This window comes from Melozone crissalis, unplaced genomic scaffold (assembly GCF_028551555.1).
Source record: "Melozone crissalis strain CALT ecotype California unplaced genomic scaffold, PUWL_Pcris_2 ptg000017l_1, whole genome shotgun sequence".
NCBI lineage: Eukaryota > Metazoa > Chordata > Aves > Passeriformes > Passerellidae > Melozone > Melozone crissalis.
Window position 1 is genome coordinate 4,682,215 of NW_026535795.1, and position 20,985 is coordinate 4,703,199.

General features: G+C 44.2%; 2 protein-coding genes across 2 annotated transcripts; one reads left to right on the top strand and one right to left on the bottom strand.

Moving 5' to 3' along the window:
* On the bottom strand, positions 1-5,463 carry PSMA7 (proteasome 20S subunit alpha 7). Its single transcript, XM_054274511.1, has 7 exons — positions 5,317-5,463; positions 3,988-4,114; positions 3,037-3,161; positions 1,672-1,794; positions 1,209-1,328; positions 597-659; positions 1-341 (listed from the first exon to the last, which is right to left on the bottom strand). The coding sequence occupies exons 1-7, from the start codon at positions 5,410-5,412 to the stop codon at positions 249-251; spliced, it is 747 nt and encodes a 248-aa protein (XP_054130486.1). The 5' UTR covers positions 5,413-5,463; the 3' UTR covers positions 1-248.
* An 830-nt stretch (positions 5,464-6,293) lies between these two features.
* SS18L1 (SS18L1 subunit of BAF chromatin remodeling complex) lies at positions 6,294-18,614 on the top strand. The gene is made up of 11 exons (XM_054274497.1): positions 6,294-6,485; positions 9,046-9,122; positions 9,778-9,862; positions 10,718-10,862; positions 13,388-13,585; positions 14,572-14,736; positions 15,602-15,703; positions 16,112-16,204; positions 16,830-16,949; positions 17,687-17,814; positions 18,019-18,614. Exons 1-11 carry the CDS (start codon positions 6,417-6,419, stop codon positions 18,043-18,045), a joined length of 1,209 nt encoding a protein of 402 aa, XP_054130472.1. The 5' UTR covers positions 6,294-6,416; the 3' UTR covers positions 18,046-18,614.
* The last annotated feature ends 2,371 nt before the right edge of the window (positions 18,615-20,985 follow it).

The window sequence follows — 20,985 nt, forward strand, 5'->3', positions numbered from 1 at the left end:
TGCAAGCAAAGTCTCTGTCCTTTAATGGGTCACTGCTGCTGTTCTGTAGCCAACCAGATCATCCTGGGTAATTAAAATCCAAGGAACAGGCAGGTTTTTTTTTAAATAACAGCTTTAAAAAAAAATCATTAGGTTTATTGTTGATCTCAAGAGAGCACAGTATGAGTAACTGGAATGCCTACATGTCTATACAGAATAACCCATCACTCGAATTAAAAAGAAGCAGCTAAGCAGGTGCATTTCATTCATCATGATGTTTTCTTCTGTTTTTTCTTTTCATTTTCTTCCTTTTCCTTTTCAATTTCAGCCACATACTTCTCAATTTCTTCAGGGTTTAGGATCTAAAACAGAAACATGGGTGACCCTCAGGATACCAATAAACTTAAGAGACACTCATGAAGTGATTCTAGTTCTGCCATGGGAAGAACTGCTGTTTATCTGAAAGCAGGTACCTGCTGCAGACACAACAACATTCCTTGGCCACTAAGAAAAAACTGAAGTATTTGTCAGTGCAAAATGTGAGATTAAGTGCAGGCAGATCAACAAGGACAGTATCAGAGATGGCTCAAGGGGAGAGAAGCAAACATCAGCCTCACCTTCAGCGGCTGCTCCCGTCTCATGACCGCCAGCTCGATGTTCTTCCCACCAGACTGCACCACCTGCGTGAGGCACAGGGAAGCTTTAGGAGCCTGGCCAGGAATTCACTCCAACAAACCCCCCTCAGGTCTCCTTAGAGGGAGAATAGATATGGATGGGGTGTATTTCACTCCTTAGCTCTTAAGCTCTCAGCACCAGCAGCACTAACTCTCAAAAGGGTCTTCACAGTGGTGCCAGTGCCCTGGGCAGATGGAGAACACCCCAACCCCACCACCTGACCTGTGCTATTTTCTGTATCTTAAACTTCAATTAAAAAATAAAATATTCAGCACGTGCTTTAGCACATCTCTGGTGCATTTGTGTTAACACCCAGAAGTGAAGTCTGTATTCCTCCCCAGAGCTGCTGGTAAGTTCTGTGTAAACTATGGGAATTGTTACCCCAAATATTCTGAACCTTGAATTCAATCCAACACCCCCAGCCTACAGTAAACAACTCTCGCAGATCCTTTGCAGTATTTCCTTGGGACATCCACAAATATTTTCCCATATTCACATCTAAGAAGTGAATCTGGACAGTGAAAAGCCACAGAAGAGATGTGAGGCAGCCTCACCTCGAGAAGAGCCTTGATGACAAGTTTAATAGTCAGATCATCCGTTTCAATGGCCTCATCAGTGTAGTTCTTCTCCAGGAACTCACGCACAGATTTGGCTCCTCTGCCAATGGCATTAGCCTGGAAACATTAAGGGAAAAAAGAAAATGAATGGGAGTTTAGAAAAGATTTCATTTGCAGAGTAAGAAAGAAACACAAAGTTGGACTATTGCATAATCTGTCACACACAAGGACAGTTATCTGGCACAGGTGAGTTAGTTTTGGGTTTTCTTTGAAAGCAGGACAAGACTTCCCAAGGAAAGCTGAACTGCAGATGGCCACTCTCTACATTTGATCATTAAGGACTTTTGCAGCTGTGAGACAGCACCATCTGGCCAGAGAGCTCCTCCACCCCAATCCACTGTAAAGGAGCCATGAACTCACCAATGTTCCATTTCCAGCAGGGACTGCCCCCATCACTCACCTTCCAGGCATGGTAGGTGCCCGAGGGGTCGGTCTGGTACAGCCGGGGGGTCCCATCGAAGTCGAAGCCCACGATGAGGGCGGAGATCCCGAAGGGCCTGCGGCCGTTGCTCTGCGTGTACCTCTGAGCACAAAGGACACACCTCAGGCACTTCTGAACACACTCAGGCTGCAAAGCACACTCTGGAGCAGTTACAGCCACCAGAAATGCTTTTAGCTGGCTCTCTCCATTAGTCAGGACTCTGTATCCCATGGAGCCCCTGAGGCAGGCAGGTGAGAGGTGGTTCTGTCCAAGCCTGTTCCTACACCTGGTTACAGCTTCCAGAAGCACCTCCCCACCTGCTGAGGCAGCCAGAGCCAACTCTGCAAGCCCCAGTGTGCCAAAAAATCCCAGGAGGACACCTGAAGAGTTTTCACCAATGATCTGCACTGATTCCACAGGAAAGAAATCACGGCAGCTCCTGCTGTGAGCAGGTTCCACTGGAGCCGTGTCACAGCCCTCCTGAGACACTGCCAGCAAAGTCACTGCCATGTCACACACCAGGGGCAGGAGGGCTGACACCCACAGCAGGAGCTGGGCCGGGTGTGTTTGCAACAGGGTGAGAGAAATGGTCAGTGTGCCAGAGAGACAGACACAAATGTGAGATGGGATACAGGAACAAAGTGAAACTCTGGCAGTGGTGCCTTGCTCTGACAGACCAGTGATTATTACAACAATCACATTATTACCATCACCACTGCTCCAACACATCTGTGCATAAGTAAATTAAATTTTCTCTAATTCTCACTGGTGGCTGAAAATCAGTATAATACACTGGCAAATGAGTAATTTTCTCACAGAATGCAGCTGGGCATATTTTGATGCTGCAATTCATCCTAAATTCATGACTATCAAACATAAAACATATTTAATACTGCACCACTTTGCTCCCCTCTTACCCATCCCTGCAATGGCTTTGCAGGAGCCATAAGAACAGACAGTGAGCCAGGCCCAGTGTTGTGGGAGTGAGATGAGCAGGGTGCTCCTGATGACATGGCACATGGAACTGTGCAGGCCTTGCAAGCACTAACTGCTTTATCTTGGGGGGGGAAAAAACTCAAACAGCACTCAGCTGTTCTTTTCCATTCCCAATAAAAACCTACAGTGTGTTTTTTACCAGGTAAGTGGAGTGAGGCCAGAGCACAGGCATTTGCACAGCTTGAAGAAGTGTCAGATATTCCAGGTGGTTCATGTTACACGTGTGACACTCTAGTCCCACCTGTCACACACCTAATGTGCACAATGTTAACAGGCTAACACAGGAGCACATAAAACACCTCTGCCAGGTGAGGACACATCCCCAGCAGCTGTGGGCACCCCAGGTACCTGTTTGAGGCTGGCAATGTAGCGTGTGATGTACTCCACGGTGACAGGGTCCTCCACAGTGAGCCTGTGGCTCTGGCACTCCACCCGAGCTCTGTTTATGACTATCCTGGCATCAGCTGTCAGCCCTGAAACGACACAGTGGCCTCAGAGTCATGAAAACACCTCAGACCACCAATCTGGCCCTAAAAGGCACAGGGTCAGTGTCAACAGCAAGGGAAAATCAAAGCAGAGCTCAAACTCTGAGGTTTGCTAGGCAAGAGTGTTTGTAAGGCAGCAGAAGGTGGTCAATGCACAAAAATAACTAAAGGATTCAGTTTACAGCTGCCATGTTTCTGAACCAGGTAGTGGGACTATTACTGACAGCATCCCATATCCCAGCAAATTTGCAGTGCTTATTCTCACACACATTATTCCTCATGCAGTCCAGTTTCATCTGCCCAGCAAACCTCATCTAGTTAATGAGGCTACTGCAGCATGATGCTAGCTGATAAGTGTGACCCTTTAAAAAAAAGACCTTAAAGAAATTTATTTCTTATTTAATTCTTATTATTATTTAGTTTTCAGCTAATGCTGCCATTTTTCACTTACAGCCTTGGTTTTTTTATTAGAGAAATTTCCTCAAGTTTGGGAGCATCCCTGCACATATCCCAGACCCTGGCTAAGGGAGCAAGGCAGGAGAAAGAACTGAGCCTCTCATTCCTGCACACTCAACCTAAACCCTGTTGTTTTAGTCAGTTAAATCAGATCTCCCCTTAAAAATATTATTGTCACTGACATTCTACTTCTCCATCTTAAAAAAAAAAAAAAAATAAGCTACTGTGGAAATACTGTGCCTCCCTGTGCCTCCCACAGTTCTCAGACAGTCACACCCCATATTTTGTGTTCCCAGATTCCACAAACACACCCAAAGGTGCCCCAAAAGCTGCCAAAACCCCTGAAGGCACCATGTACCTGCAAAAGCCATGCAGACATTGTCATCCAGGGCACAGATCTTCCTGACAGTTCTCTCATCCTGCAGCTTGGCCACTGACTTCTTCTCCACACCAAGGACAACAATATCCTTCCCTCTTACTCCAACCTTCCAGGCATGAAAAGAAGAAGTAAAAAAGTTAACCCAGGTCCAATGATCCTGACAGCTGCAGACTCTGCTCAAGTGAGCAGTAACCAAGCACAAAGCCCCTCTCTGTAACCATTACCTCAGCTTGAAGTCAGGATTTATTTCCCACTCAACCCGGAGGCAGGACTGATGTAACAAAAATTGCAATGCATTTCAGGGTGCAGTTTCATCATCAGTTTACAACAACCTAAATCCCTGTGGCTCCCAAGAAACAGACTCAGCTCCTCTTACAGCTGTCCTTACTCCAACAGCACCATCAGTGTTTCCACAGCCACAAACACCCCACTAGTCCAGTGGCACTGCTCAACCCAGAGCCCAAGGCACTGAAGATCAGGCCAAGTAACACCTACAGCTGCCAAAATGTTCTGTCTGCAACTGCTTTAATTCCTAATTCATACCTTGAATACACCTTTTCCAACATCAGGGAGGAAAAAAAAATCCTGACCCTTCCCTTTCATCCCCACCATTTCTTACAGGGGCACGGGAATCAGCATGTTCCAAATGTTTCCAAAAACATTAAACTCAACAAGAGACAAGATAGGTGCTTATATTGCATGCCGTCTCCACTTTCACAGTATTTTTAATTTCTGAAAAAAACGAGGAATCTATTTGGCACTCAATCTTGTTACATTCATTCCCATCCCAAAGATGGTCAATTCTCTTTTTGGTAATGCCAATTAAAACATACTACAACTATTAATACAGTTATGACTTTTTCAAATTAAAACTTACTATTGCTAGAACTTATTACAATCACTAATACAAGGGTATTTGCAATTTAACACTTTTCTTCTCCTCCCCTAAATGAAACAAAACTTTCATTGAGCAAAAGCTTGGGACAGCTGGAAGCCGGGAGAAGCAATGCACTCCTAAGGGCTTTTACCGACGCGTTCCCAATGCGCTGGGCTCTGCCTCGTGCCCAAACACAGAATACCACAATCTGTGTTTGAGAGAGGATCCCTCCGGGCCTGCCCCACCGCCGGAGCCCCGCGGGCAGCTCGGGGCTCTGGGCAGCCCCACGGACCCTGGATCCCCCCGGGAACGTCCCCGCAGCGGCTCCCGCGGCCTCCGGGCCCGCCAGGCCGGGCGCGCAGCGCGGCCCAGCCCCGCCACGGGTCCAGCCCCGCCGCCACAGCCCCGCCGCCCCGCGGCCGCCGACTCACCGCGGTGGAGCCCTTCTTGACCGCCTCCTGCGCGTACTCCACCTGGAAGAGGTGCCCGTCCGGGGAGAAGACGGTGATGGCGCGGTCGTAGCTCATGGCTCCGGCAGAACCCGCACCGTCATCCGGGCGGGCCGGGGGCGGGGCCGCTGCGCTCTGCGCCGCGCACTTGGCGTACGCACTCTGCGCTGCGCACTTGGCGTACGCACTCTGCGCACGCTGCGCAGCGCCCGGCACGCCCCGCAACTGGCGCACGCACCGCGCAGGGAATCCAGGGGGTTTGGGTGGAAGTGACCGCAAAAATCACCCCGTGCCATGGGCAGGGACATCTTCCATTATCCCGGGTTGCTCCCAGCCCCGTCCATTGGACATTTCTAGGCATAAGGCAAACGCTGCTTCTCTGGGCGCTCAGTGCCAGGGCCTCGCCGCCCTCGCAGGGAAGATTCTCCTAATATCTAACCTAAACCGTCGCTTTTTCAATGTGAACCCATTCCCCTTGTTCCGTCACTCCACTCAGCCTTGCCCCATCCTTGCTGTGAGTCCCCTAGAGGTACTGGAGAGCCCCCATGGGGTCACCCCGAGGCCAGGCGGAACAGCCGCGATTCCCCAGCCTTCCCTCGCAGCAGAGTTGCTCCATCCCTGTCCCCGCGTCGCCGCTCCCCGTCCCCCGCTGTCCGCCCGCAGCGCACTTGGCGTAGCGGCCCCGCGCCGCTCCCCGCGCTGGCGCACTTGGCGTACGCAGTTGGCGTACGCAGTTGGCGCAGCGGGCGGCGCGGCCGAGGCGGCGGGAGCCGGGCGGCCGGGACCGCACCATGTGCGGGCGGCGGGGAGGCGGCGGCGCCTCTGATCCCGTTCCCTCCCCGAACCGGCGCCGCCGCTCCCGTCCCGCCGCCGCGGGGGCTCGGGGGGGCGCGGCGGGGGCGGTGCCCGGCGGCGCGGGGCGCGGCGCCCGCGGGTGTTCGCGGGGCGCAGATCGTACCATCTGCGGGCGCCCCCCTGGCCGTGCACTGCGGAGAATCCTCGCACGGCAATAGCAGCCAGATAATAACAATATTATTAGAGCCTGGAACCGATATATTATAGACACATAAAAATCCCCCACCATGTCGGTTGCCTTTGCTTCTGCTCGCCCAAGAGGCAAAGGGGAGGTCACCCAGCAAACTATCCAGAAGGTAAAAGAGCATGCTTTTATACAGACAATTTTAGACATTTATTCTGCCCATGCTCCTGCAGCTGGAGGCTGATTTCTAGGGCGATCAGGAAAACTCGTGAATTTGCGAGGGCTGCAGAGATGGACAGCTGGAGAGAGAGAGGTGGGGGAAGGAGGAGGAGGAGGAGGAGGTGGAACAAAGCAAAGGTGTTCAGATCGCTGCAAAGAGAGCGAGAGAAGGACGTAGGGAATAAAATCGGGATGGCACGTTATCCCTGCTGCTCGCCAAGGGGAAACGCTGCCAAGCATACATTGGGAAACGGCAATAAAATTTGCAAATATGCGATTAATTTATGATGTATGTCAACTTTTGGCTCCCAAAGAATCCAACCTAAAAAAATGAATTGAAATAAAATACTGAATTTGCAAGGGTTTTCTTTTGTATCTGGATGCAGAATTTTAATCTCTCAGAAGATAGAGGGAGCACCAGCCACTGGTATTTTTCATAAACTATTATTATTATTATTGTGATGTGTTTGTTGATGTTTAATGACAAACAAAGGTTTTGAAAGATTTCCTCTGGAGAGGAGATGCCCACATGGGTCTCATGTGGAGGCCAGCTCAGAGAAGTTATTGTTTGCTATTTCCCAGGACTGGCAGCACAAGCAGACCCTGGCACCCTTCTCCTGAGGAAGGTGACGGTCAGGAGCAGCGAGGCTGGAAATGTCAATACAGAATGTGATGTTTTGCTGTCACTGCTGTTTGTCAGGTGCATTTTGCTGTCATTTTGGCCGTTCCCCATGGCTCAGGTGTGGTGGCAGCCAGGTGTGAGCTCTGTGAGGTCCCTTCACAGTGACCGGGGCAGGAGTGCCACTGCCAGCGCAGCAATTACCCTGTCACCAGGGCTGGGCAGCCAAGCCGTGCTCTGCTGCCACTTTGGGACTTCCAGGGGACAAAACCCCCCTCGGTGGCAGCAGAGCAGAGCTGAGGGCAGGACAGACTGCGGCCAGAGAGCCCAGAGAGATGACTTGCATCTCAGGGGGCTGTTTGGAAACATCCCATCTTGTGGAGCTCTCGCAGCACGTGGTGTTGTGAACCAGTTGCTGGAAACACTGAAATATTTCGGACTCGGTGAATAAGTTTTCCTCCAAGCTTCAAATCAGTTGGAATGATTTCATAATTGAGTTGTTTGTAATTAAACCCACACCCACAGACAAAGGGCAGATAAAGTGTATTCTGTTTGATTTTCTAGCCCTTTCCTTTTTGCATATTCATAAACTTCATGGAAGCTTCAAAATGTTCTTTCTTTTAAAATAGTGAGTGGAACCATTTCCCATCTCAGGTGCCTTTGCTGGCAGGTTACTGTGGGACTGTCCATCAGTGCTGGACTGTTGGCAGTGATCTTCTCTCTGACAAACAGCAATGCTGAGGAGGAGACTTGCAGGCACAGGAACTGGATGGGATTAATAGTCAAGGATGGAAGTGGAGCAGAGACAGCAGGAGAAAAAATAAACTCCAAAAGTCCTCATTAAAGTGAGCTTTTGAGAACATATCCAAATTTCAATGAAAAATATTTTTCTTATTTGCATTCATATTATATAAGCAGCTTATTTTTATTTACTAACTCAATTTTAATAGCCTTTCAAAGCTGTTCTTATCCCAGTATCAAATATTCCTAAAACAGATTTCACACAGAGGAAGTCTGAGCTTTTGTCAATAAAATAGTGCTGGTGCTCCTCTAAAATAGTTCATCAAAGAGCATTTCCAGGGCAGTGAAATTCAGTTCTGAGCCAGAAATGGTTCTTTCCTCAAGAGCTCTCCTGCCCTGATGACACAGTGGTTCAAAAGCTCAATCTTGCAAGCACTTGATAGCAGTGGTACCTACAAGCTCCGTTATGCCAGAGGCAAATCTAAATTTCTACATGCTGGTATTATTTTTTTTATTCATTCACCTGGAGAAAGTGTGCTGCATTCACATGAAATCTGGGGGAAAGGGACAAACTAATGTATCTGAAATTTCAGAACAAATCAAAGGGTATTTTAAGCTTTTAATCATATTACGAGCTCATTAAATAAAAGTCAGGACACATTGGGATATCATTCTCTTAAACATGGTTTCAGTAGCTGCAGTGATGCAAATTTTGTACTTCATCAGGTTCGGCTGTCAGCATGCTCAAGGAAAAGGAGTAAGTTTAATTGTTTGAAAGTCTGTTTCCTACTTAAAAGTAGGCATGTTAGTGATACCTGATGTTTTGGAAAGGGTTGGGGGATACTTTGGGATGAGGCAGAGATAACTCACAGTGAAAGTGTTTTCCTTCTTCAACATCAGAATTTATCTGCCATTTAAGGAACAAGCCAAGAGCATGAATTCTTCTGTATGGGGATTTCAAGTAACCACTTTAAAGATATCTGTTGATAAGTGAATCAACCTTGTGGCTCAATAAAGTCACATGGAGGTAATTTACAACAGCCAAAGCAACAAAACTGCACAAAACATCCAAGGAGGGTGGAGAATCACAAAAATACAGGACTTTTACACAATTCTCATAGTAACATGTTCTGGTCCTATTTCTTTTATGCAGATGCTAGATGAAAATCACCACCTAATACAATGTATTATGGATTATCAGAGCAAGGGGAAAACTGCAGAATGTACTCAGTGAGTATTACAGAGCGGGGAGTTTGTTAGAAATGTTTCCTGAAGGCTGACTCTTGCCTTTGCTCAGTGGCACAGCTGCTGGTTTGCTCTTGGAAACACTCCTGCTCCTTTCTAGGAGCTTTTCCCGTTCATGGAGAACTGTGAAGAAGCAGAAATGGTTCTGCTGGTGCTTACTTGAGTAAACACTCCAGTTAGAGCACTCTTGAGAAAAATCATGTTCTTCTCAGCTTGCTGGCAGGGAATACAGGTTTTGGGCTTTGGAGTTGTGGGATTTCATTTCTACCAGAGCCCTTGTTAGACAGAGAAGGGAGAAGTGTCTGATTGTTGGAGCAGCTGACTGGGTATCAGTGCTCAAAGATGGAGTCCCAGCTGCACAGTTCAAAGTGCTTTCAAAGAAGTTGCATTTTGTGTCTCTGTTCCCCCAAGTTTATCCTTTTGGAGTTTATCCTTTTATAAAAGAGGTGTTGAGCACAGTGATCGTTGATGGGAAACATGACAGCACAGACACAGGTCATTGCTACTGCTGTTTATTAGGACAGATTAAAAATGGGTTCAGGTAATTTAACCATTTGTAAATAGAGAAAAAAAAGATAAATACCTGGAATTTTGTGTATTGTTAACCCTTTCCAAATGAGCTTTACTCCTTGTTCTGTAGATACCAACAAATCTTGCACAGAAACCTGGTTTATTTGGCAACAATAGCAGACTCTAACCAGAATATGCAGTCCTTGCTTCCTGCTGTAAGTACCAGTACAATTTCTGTAACTAATAATTAGTTATTAGTATAACTAATATCATAGTTATTTCCCTCAGATACATCAGCTATGCCAGAGGGAAATGTTCTTTGATTCTGTCACTGATCACTATAAATGAACCATTTTTTAGTATTTTTCCAGCTGAAAGTTTTGAAGTGGCCAAGTAGACCACCAATCAAAAATTACTTCTACTGCATTTAAATTATGTTTTATGAGACATTTGTGTTAATCTCTGTCCCATAACTCAAGGGTTATGATGCAGTGGTGCAGATCTGAACAGCTCCATTTGTTCCAGATTCAATATTCTTACCTGTTCTTACTCTATTCTTTACTTGGGGGGGAAAAATGCTGCTGATTTGCATCAAGAATCTAATTCAACACTCGGGCATCGGTTTGTCTTTACACATGTTGTTATTCTTGCCCAGTGGATTGGTTTGGGAAGTACCACACACAACACAAGCTGCGGCATAGCTTGGCAAAGGTCAATCTGTCACCACGCTCCTGTGTTGTCTTTGCTAATGCATTCCCCGCAGTGGTTGTGTTTGGAAATCCATGTGAGTGCAGGGGAACGAGCACAGGAGCCACACTCTGTGACAAACACAGTAATTTCAAGCCCTGCACTGTGCTGCTGCCTGTCAGCTGCTCTGTCACGCTCAATGTCATTCACACACAGGAGTCAAACCGAGAAAGATTTACCCAAAAAATCGAAGCAAACACGCATTTAACCCAGGCACTTTTTAGTCATAGCCAGGCTAATTTAGGGGGCTGCTATTTTTTCTAATTCAAAACCTAACCAAAAAAAAAAAAAAACTTGCTTTTTCCTCCCTGTTTGTTTCGCAGCCACCAACGCAGAACATCAACTTGGGCCCGGGAGGGATGAGTCAGAGCGCGTCCAACCAATCCCTCCACTCGCAGAGCAACCTCAGCGACGCCATCGGCAGCGGCCTCCCGCCCTCCTCCCTCATGCAGAGCCAGATCAGCAATGGTGAGCCCCGCTCCCCTTTGTGCTGCTTCGCTGTTGCCTGGCGACAAAATCATTAATGCGGAATATACTGAGGGAGCTGGGAAAGACCTCTCCTAACTCACCTTGCAGGCGTGTGGGGATTTCAGGCTCGTGCTGGAGTCACCACAAAATGGCTACAGGCAGGGGTGAGGTTGGTTTCTGCAGAGTGCTTTGTGTTTCTGCAGAGGAAATTAAAGACTTTTTTTTTTTTTTTTAAAATGCATGGTGAAAATCACCGAGTGAAGATGCATCCAAGTTTTTAGTAAGGAAAAATGATATGTTGCAGTATTTTTGTCGTGGAAGTGGTAAAATGGAATTGCTTGCATGACTAACCACACAACCAAGGCTCCAGACTGCAAAGACCTTCCAGGATGCATTTCTCCTTACAAATCATTTGGTGTTGCACCAGTCTTTGTCCTCTACAAAAGGTTGTACTACACAGCCAAAGAATTTGCACAGACATTTCATGTTAATAAGATAATAAAATCTGTTTGGTTTTGTTCATGCGACTAAGCTAATTAAAAAACCAATTTTTAATATGTGCATTTTATATTATGAATAATCAGTTTGTGTTGTAGATCATAGTTATTTAGTCAGTTGTTTCTGTGGGTGTCTCCCAGAGTAACAGAGACCAAAACCAGTTTCTATAAATAGAAATATCTGATTGTAAAATCACAGACCTTGGCAGGGGGACTCAAGAGCAGACACAAGCCATGAAATTACTTCTGAGTTTTTGAAAATCCCTTTGTGGTCAAGCCTATTGTACCTTTTACGCAATTGGATAAGGGACCTATAAAGTGAACTTACTACATTTTTCAGGGCCTTTGTTTTGAAAGATTTAATACTGAGTATGAGTAATATATTAACTCAGTCAAAACATTGTTTTGTGTTATTAAGAATAGAAATTTTCAGTGCTACTGTTGTTGGTTTTCTGATTTGCTCCCCAGCCTCCTCCAGATCTCTGGAGTAATTGCTGCTGATTGAAAGCCATGAGAACTGGACTCATCCACATATTTTCCCTTACAATCACAAATTAGCCAACCTTTTTTTTTCTTATTTTAAAGAGGGCCAAGAATCTCTAATTTTTCCCATGCAAATAAGGCAAGGTTTACCAACATTTGCTTCACTCCACCTCTCACTCAAGGCAACTCTATCTCCATTCACACACTGTGTGGCCTTGTGTTGCACCAGGATCAGCTTTACAACTTAAACAAACCAGAGCAAAACACAGAGATAATTTTCTGTAGCAGCACTTTGACCCATCTCCATTGATTTCAGAACTGTCTCTCTTTATCTCTTGTTGAAACTGCTGCTTGCATCTCTTCATCAGAGGAAAATATCATAATTTACAGCAAATGTTCCAATTTTGATGTCTATGAAAACCATTAAGGTTAATGAATGAGGTTTGTACTAAATGAGTTAGGTGTTTTTCAGAGGCTGCAGATACACTTAATAACCCTGAATTAAAATATCATTATTTAAACATTGCAACATAATTCTGCCTCTTCTAAGGATTCTGCATTCTACCTAAATTAATTGAGATTGACAACAACAGGGCTGAATTTAGATAGACAACAATATGCACCATCACAGCTTGGATAGTAACAATATACAGTGAAAACAACTTCGTAAAACTCATTCATAAAACTACTTCCAGCAATAAAGAACAAATAAGAACCCCATTTCCCCCAATATTAGCCACCCAACTGCAACAGAATTTTGAAAAATAAGCACACTGCCAGAAAAGCAGGATGATACAAATCCAGGATGTATCTGGAGCAGTCTGATGATTACATTCTGATGTTGGAAAGGGAGGAACAACTGGGATTGCAATGGTGACTTGGAAAATTTATCTTCCTCTTCCTGAGGTACTTTTAGTCAAACTTCAGGAAAGGGAGAGATAGGCTTGTTCTCTGAGCAGAGAACTTCAGAAGCCCCAGCTAAGAAGGTGAGCTGGTTATAGAGGAACTATATAGTTATAGATAGTTATATATACCAGTTATATAGTACCAGTTATATATAGTTATATCCACTATATAGGAATAGTGCCTGCAGCAATGTGCAGTGTCTGTGAGGCACTGCTGTGCCTTCCCATTGTCACTGCCTGTGTGAAGGGGGAAAAGGGATCAACTGCAGGACAAGAGGAAGGAAAGGACAGATATCCAAAGGCTGGGATGTTCCCAGAGTCCATGTATTTTCTGAAGTACCTGAAATTAGTGGCATTTTTTAATTCTGCTGCCTGCAAGGAAGTGGTTGTAGGGCATTGCTGCTGGTTTTGTTCTTCCCATCTGCAACCCTGTACAGCCTGGATTTGGCTGCCAGGAAGAGGAGGTTTGCTCTAACTGTGCAGCAGTTTTTATTTGTCCGTACATAACAGGGAGTGCTAATAATGAAGATTTTGGTTTTTTGTTTTGCCTTATCATAAGGTATTTCAGAAGGGCCTCGTGCTCACTGTGCTTTGCCAGTAACAGCTGAGATTTTCCTGTTGCTCTCTCTGATTTCTGTAGGTCCTAACCACGTGTCTATGCAGCAGTCAGGCCAGAACACCATGCCCACGACCTCTCTGAGCATGACAGTGAGCAGCCACGGGACTGGCCCTGGCTACAGCCACACAGTGCCTGCGTCTCAGAACGTGCCCATGCAGGGCCAGGGCTCCATCGGCAATTACGTCTCCCGGACAAACATCAACATGCAGTCCAACCCAGGTAACCCCTCTGCCTGCTCCTGGCCCACCTTGGCTTCCCTATGACCTCACAGGGTTTGCCACACTTGACTTTGTTCTGTAAATATTTCCTGTAGACAGCTGCAAACATACCTGAGGGACAGGGAGCTTTCAGACATCTCTGAATTTCCAGGTGTCAGGGGCCAGTGTAATTCAGAGCAGTTTCACACTTGCTTTAACTTTGGCTGACTCACCATGGTGAGGCTGAGCTGGGGAAAAGAGGGTCAGGTAGAGGTGCAGCAGCATAGTCTGATAGCCCTGGCAGCAAATCCCACAGCCATGGGAGGGATCTGAGCAGCACCTTTGCCCAAGCACAAAGAACCTACCAGGGTGTAACACATTCACTGTTTGTACATTACTAGTTAATTTTGTTATTTTATTGGTACTTCACATTGTTTGCAGGGCATTAAGAGACTAGTAGACAATTCAAAAAAAGTTTTCTAGTTGAATCACGTTGAATGGGATGTCTGATGCTTTAGAATTCTTTACAGCAGCATGACATTTAAGAATCAAATAAATCCTAGAATATCAGTTCATTTAAACTCTATAATCATCAAGTGTATGAGAAGAAGGAAGCAGAGGAAAGAAGACATTAGAAAAGAAATGCAGCAATGAAATAGTCAGGAGGTAGACAGGAACAAACATCATTTTTTGTTTCTTGCTTTAACCCTACTGCACTGCAATAAGGTTTACATTATTTTAAGTAAGCTAATAATAATCAAGGGCTGGGTATATTTTTAAATATCTGCTGAAGCAAATGGCAAGAACTGACCATGTAATAAGAGCCCTTCTGGATTCCAGTGCAGAAGAGTAGAATAAATCCAGTAGGAAAACATCTCCCCCTGTGGAAAATTCACAGAATTATCAGGATGCATGTTAGCTGAAGGTTTTAACTTGCTTCTAAAGAGACTAGGAGAGAACTGCCCCATGTTCATCTTTGGAAAACAATCTTTTCCATGTCCATTGTAGTCTCCATGATGCACCAGCAAGCAGCAACGTCACATTACAACTCAGCACAAGGAGGGAGCCAGCACTACCAGGGACAATCCTCCATTGCCATGATGAGCCAGAGCAACCAAGGCAACAGCATGATGGGGCAGCGACCCATGGGCCCTTACAGAGCTTCACAGCAAGGTAAAACTGCTATCAGATTATTGATAGAACTCTCATTACTCTGATGACACTGAGTCTGTCACATTTACAAACAGAGAATCCCTGCCAGGAGCACAGGAAATCCTGAATGGTGAGAGTATCATGACAATGAGATGAACTTGAATCTATTTTCAGGATTCATCTGTTTGATTATTTTGGGTGTTTAGAAAAATAATTCTGTCTAAAAGGGATCATAAATCTCTAAAGAAAAGATAAACAATTTGATATACAGCTCATTCAAGGCACTGGGAATCTCTTCAATTCTTTCTCATGGTGCTGGATCAGCCCTAACATGGCACAGTTAGCAAGGAACACATTTCTGGAAAGAAGATATATTTTGCCAGCAAGTAGAATGAAGAATTAGGCCAAGGAAAGGAAAACACCAGAGGATAACTACCATGCTCTAAGTCGTCCCTGGATAAAGTTCTAAGAGGTAATAAAGCTGCTACACTGATTCGAAAATAAACTGAATTTTGCTAAGAAACAAATTAATGTATTAATGAAAATATATTTAATTCTGACTGTGCTCTTGAGCATGGAATCCATTCCTGTGCTTGCTTTCTAATAACTCAGATTAGTAGATGAAATGCAGCCCTTATTTTCAGTGTTGCTGCAGAAGTGATTGTAGGATGTGTTACTGACTGGTTTGTGATTTCAATTTCAGCCATCTTTGTCTGAAAATACAAATTTATTTCCTTTTCCTAGTGAGAAAAACATCTTTATAACTGCTCTCAATTGTTTGCTTTTCCATACATAAACTCTGTTTTCTTTAAAATAAATATTAGATAAGAGAAACGCATCCCTTAGGAGCGCACAGGCTGAGTCTGCCTTGTCTTGTGCCTTGCAGGTTCCTCACAGCAGTACATGGGTCAGGAGGAATACTACAGTGAGCAGTACAGTCATGGCCAAGGCTCATCAGAACCTATGAATCAGCAATACTATCCAGATGGTAATTCCTCTGTGCTGGGCTCATTGTGATACTGCTCAAGTGCAGAGCACCACGACTGCCACATCCAAGGGCATGGCAAACCTACTGTGCTTCATTTCCAGTTTCAGTGCTGGAAAATGAGAATCCCAGGGGATGGGAGCCTGGTACAAAACATGCACATCAGTGCACCCTGCTATATAAACTAGTCCAGTTTATAAAAGCCCAGTTTGGATTAGTAAACACAAGAGTTCTATCTGTTGGTGTGATTTTCCTTGCCTCGTATTCGATATTCTCCCTAAGGGGTCTGTATTTGCTCTTAGCCTCATCTTGGTGCATAAGCAGCTTCATAAAATATATTAAATATACATTCAACACTGTGTCTATGGTCCCATAAGAATGTACCTGACAAATCCTTGTGACTCCTTGCAGGGCATGGTGATTATGCCTATCAGCAGTCATCCTACACTGAACAGAGCTACGACCGGTCGTTTGATGACTCTACACAGCACTACTATGAAGGAGGTAGGAAAACACAGCAAAATCCTCACAGTAAATTCAATATATTATCGAGATATCTGAACTCTAAATTAACTGGTACTATTAACTGAATTATGATGAAGCAAGGTGCATTTAGGAGAAGCGATGTCTCCTATAGAGCCTCTGTTCATTTTGTTGTTTCAGGATACAGCAAATGGAATTTCCTTCGTAGGTATTTGAAAAAAAATACCAGTAACAACTAGATAAGTGGTCTTTCTGGGATATGTGAATAAACATCATTATCTAGAAGAAAATAAAATGAGAGGGCTTCTTGAGAAAGCAGCTATTTACCCTGGCAGGCTTATCCTTGTTCCTTTTTCTTCTGAAGCCCTTCTGGGATAAAAAAATTACTTCAAACAGAAACAAACACAGTTGTTTGTTTCTTTGTTTAGTGATGTGTATAAATAAGTAACTCTCCTATTCAAAAGAATTAAAGATCACTGGAGAAAAAAACATCTTGCTTGGGAAAATCCAATCATCTGTTTCTAAGAAAAGTATTTGTGTATGAGTTCTAGACCGAGGCTCCTTATGCCTTTGTTTTCCTCATCATCCACATGTACAGTGAAATATCTGCCTCATCTCCAAACAATTCCAATATTTCCCTCTCCAGGAAATTCTCAGTACAGCCAGCAGCAGGCAGGATACCAACAGGGAGCTGCACAACAGCAAACATATTCCCAGCAGCAATACCCAAATCAACAGAGTTACCCAGGACAGCAGCAAGGATATGGTAAGAAAACTTTCAGTCAAATGTTTGCAGTGTTTCACCTTGATGCCTCCATCCCTAAGCTAAAATAGGCTGTAAACTATTTCCCTGATTAACCTTGGATTAACAATGTACCAAAATTAGCCAAAGATCTAGTAAAGGGATTCTGGGCAGTAACATACATAAGTGTAGCACTGCACTCCATCCTGAATCCCTCTCTCTTTTGATAGAAGTTAGAAAATACACATTTTCTTCATGTTGACTTTGTGTTAAACATCATCAGGAGGTCACTGCCTGGGTTCCCAGGCCTCCTACACACCTAGTCCTTCTGAACTGACATGAAAAAGAACATCAGCAGTCCAGAGAATCACTCCTCTGTTGCTTATGGTGGCACAGCCAGATTAGAGAGGAATTTAAACATGCAGTTGTTACTAAAATAAAGGCCAGGTAGTTTGCACAGAGATCAAAACTGAGCTGTGCCTATACAGATTTCAAAGAGGCTTCACTTAGAAGTATTATGACATTTTTTAAGCAAAGTTTAAAATCTGAGGTTTACACTGCTGCAACTACATCATTATTAGTATTAACGCCTCCTAGTGTAAACCTAGAGGGGAGGTCTGGGCAGAATTTACTCACAGTTCTTACTCACAGAGCTTACTTTGTTAGCATCATATTTTAGATTGTGTTAGCTCTTAAAAACTCCAGCAAATCAAGCCTGTAATGGATTTTACAGCCTGTAATGGATTTTACTGTCTTCTCAGGTCCTGCACAAGGAGCCTCTTCACAGTATTCCAGCTACCAACAGGGACAGGGGCAGCAATATGGAAGTTACAGAGCTTCCCAAACAGGCCCATCCGCTCAGCAACAGAGGCCTTATGGCTATGAGCAGGTAAATTGTCTAAATCTGTGCTCTGAAAGAGCAGATCTGGCTGTTAGATCTGTCGATAAATCTGATAATATGGTGCAGGTATACAGGTGATACTTCAGTAGGTCTTGTAAAATTCACAGACCAAAAGAAATTGCCTAACTTGCAGTAAGCCTCCAATATATTATCCTTCAACATTTCTATTACTTCTTTTTTTTTTTTTTACAGGGACAATATGGAAATTACCAGCAATAAAAGAACACAGTACTGTGTCAGATTCCTTTCAATAGTATCTCAATCTTTTGAACTGGATGTACAGGCAGTTTTGATTAATTGTAATATGTTGGTTACCCCTTAGCACAAAGCAGCGTCTGTATGTGAACAGTGTTCATTTCATGCTGGATATGAAGCAGTGCACTACTGGTAACAAGACAATGCTTTAATGGTTTGATATTTGGTGCTGTGTATAGTACTGTATGTTGATACAACACAGAAGTTTTCCATTTTACCCTCTCTTGTCCCATTCTTGATGTTTCTGAATAGCTTTAGGATCATTAGATCACAGTTGTGCCCCATTCTGGAAAACAGCCAGGTTGTTCTGCACTCTGGCCCAATGCAAAGCCTATCAGTCACATCTCAGTCCAGGGAAGTTCCCTGTGGTAAGTTGTTGATCTTTTTTTAACTGGATGCATTGAAGATTACCTGCCAGCCTCCAAAATCCATGGCTCTTCAGTTTACTTCTACAGAACAAGGGGATGGATACATTCCTTATAAAATGTCAGTTCTATGCTGTATGACAAAAAATAACTGCAACTTCTATAATACCTACCTACCCACCCAAATCCCATAATCCAGTAATCTGCATAAATCCACATTCCTGTTGTATTGGTACAGAAAGAGGATTCAAACCTATGATCATAGAAATGTTAATAAATAGAGGCACCTTTTATATGTCCAAGTAAACAAAAGTATTTCTGTCGTGGGAGGAAAACCAGAAGGGAGCTCTGAGACCTGCACTGTCAGCCTGCTCGGCATCAATATTGCTTCATATCGTGCTTAGCTGAGAAAAACACCTGGCAAAAGTCCCACCTTGAATATCCTACTCCAAATTTTATAACTTGCATATACATTTTTGTGCCAAATTTTGCAAGCAGGTGGCTGGCATCCTTCTTTATTCTGATTCTTGTGCTGCCCTTGCTCAGATTCCCCAGCAAGCATTATAACCATTAATATTGTCAAATTTGGTGGTCTGTTGTTCTCACAGCTCATCATCGCTGTTATTTTCCTATTGTAGCTTGACAGAAAAATAGTTCAGAGGTAAAAGAAAAAAAATGCATTTTTATTGCAGACAAGCAATTAAATTCAGCTTTAATTGTGAGACACTATTATGCATATAGAGAGAGGAGCTATTAATGGGGTCAACCACTGAGAGAATATCTGTAGAGGGAGAATTTAGAGAGAAAAACTAGTGGTATGTAAAAATCAGTATGAACAATGTAAGTCTATTCAGTTTTATATGTTCTTATAAAGTCTTGGGGGGGTGAAAAAAGGGCACTTTTAAAGTGCTTATATAAGTGTTAAACAAAATACTGTGTCCAAATTTCTCTGAAGCAAAAAGCTGGGGTGGCTGTGTAGCCCACAAACATTTTTTGATATGAGATTAACTGCAAATTTACAAAAGTAAATACACTGTGTAGGATTTTCTCCTTTGTCTAACTGGTGTTATAGGATTTCAAGTACTTTATATTTTGAAAAACAAAGACCACAAGGAAAACACATCTCTCAATTCATTACTTTTTTTTCCTTTAGAAGAAAATCTTTAACTGGACAACTGGGAAGTTTACTGTTAAATGTTGTCCAAGCACTGTCCTTCTTATGTTAATAATTTCAATTACTGGTAAAATAGAAGACTTTTTTTTTTCAGTCAGTCCTCATTTCTCTCATCTTTCCTGCTGGTGTTTTCATACAAATAAATACTCTCAAATAGCAAGGAACAGAAAGGAAATAAGATTGTTTTCTTTATAATAATTACTATTACAGGTAGCCAGAAGAATGCAATATTGCTCTTTGCCAATTTGGGAATACGCCTTTTATGTGGTTTTTGAAAGTGCTGAAATGCTTTTGAGAGAATATGAACAACACTTAAACTGAAACAGCAACATTACATCAATCTGAAATGTCTTACATTAAGAACTTCGTGAATGTTGTGTATATAATGTATTTGAAAGAGCACTTTGAAAATAGTTTGTACATTTATTTCCTAATTTATACATGATTTTTGGTGTTAATATTTCTAATTGTTAATAACAAAACGTTTATTTAATATGTCATCCATTTTTATGTATCAATGTGGAAACAAAGTGATGCCAGCATTTTGACTTCTTCCATGAATTGTATCATTTTCTGTTTTGTAATACAGAATGCTTGAAAATGGTTTAGTTTAAATATTATCTGAAAGTGGATTTGGTGGTACTTTCCTTGTGGCAGATGGAATGGGTAGCACAGGTTACCCTTTCCTTGGGGGGCTGATGGTGAGAGCTGGCCATGCCCCAGCACAGGAATCCCTGGGTGCTGGGCTGATCCCGGCGTGGGCAGCAAGGAGGGAGAATTCTGCTCCTCTATAAGGGCATGGACAAAACTTATTAGAGACATTTAGCAGCTCTGCCATGAGGAAACGCTGAGAGAATCGCGATTGTTCAGCCTGCTTAGGGGAACTTCGGGGTGCCTTCATTGCAGCCTTCCCGTGCCTGAAGGGAGCTGTGAGAAAGACGGAAAGAGACTATTTATAACGGGCTGGAGTGACAAGACAAGGCGAAATGGCTTCAAGCTGGCAGAGGCAGGGTTTGATGGGGTTTGAGGGCAGGGTTAGATGGGGTTTGAGGAGGATGCTCGGGACTGCGAGGGGCAGGAGGGTGCCCAGAGAAGCTGTGGCTGCTCCAGCCCTGGAAGCGCTCAAGGCCAGGCTGGAGGGGTTTGGTACAAGCTGGGATAGTGGAAGGGGGAACGAGATGATCTTTAAAGTCCCTTCCAACCCAAGCCATTCCAGATTCTGTGCCTCGCGGGTTCCCTCAGCCCTCAGGGGCCGGGGCGGGGCTGAGGCGGGGCTGAGGCCGGGCTGGGGCGGGCCTGAGGCGGGTCGGGGCTGCCGGGGGCGCGGCTTCGCCGCAGCGGCTGCGCCCGGGAGGCCGAGGCGGG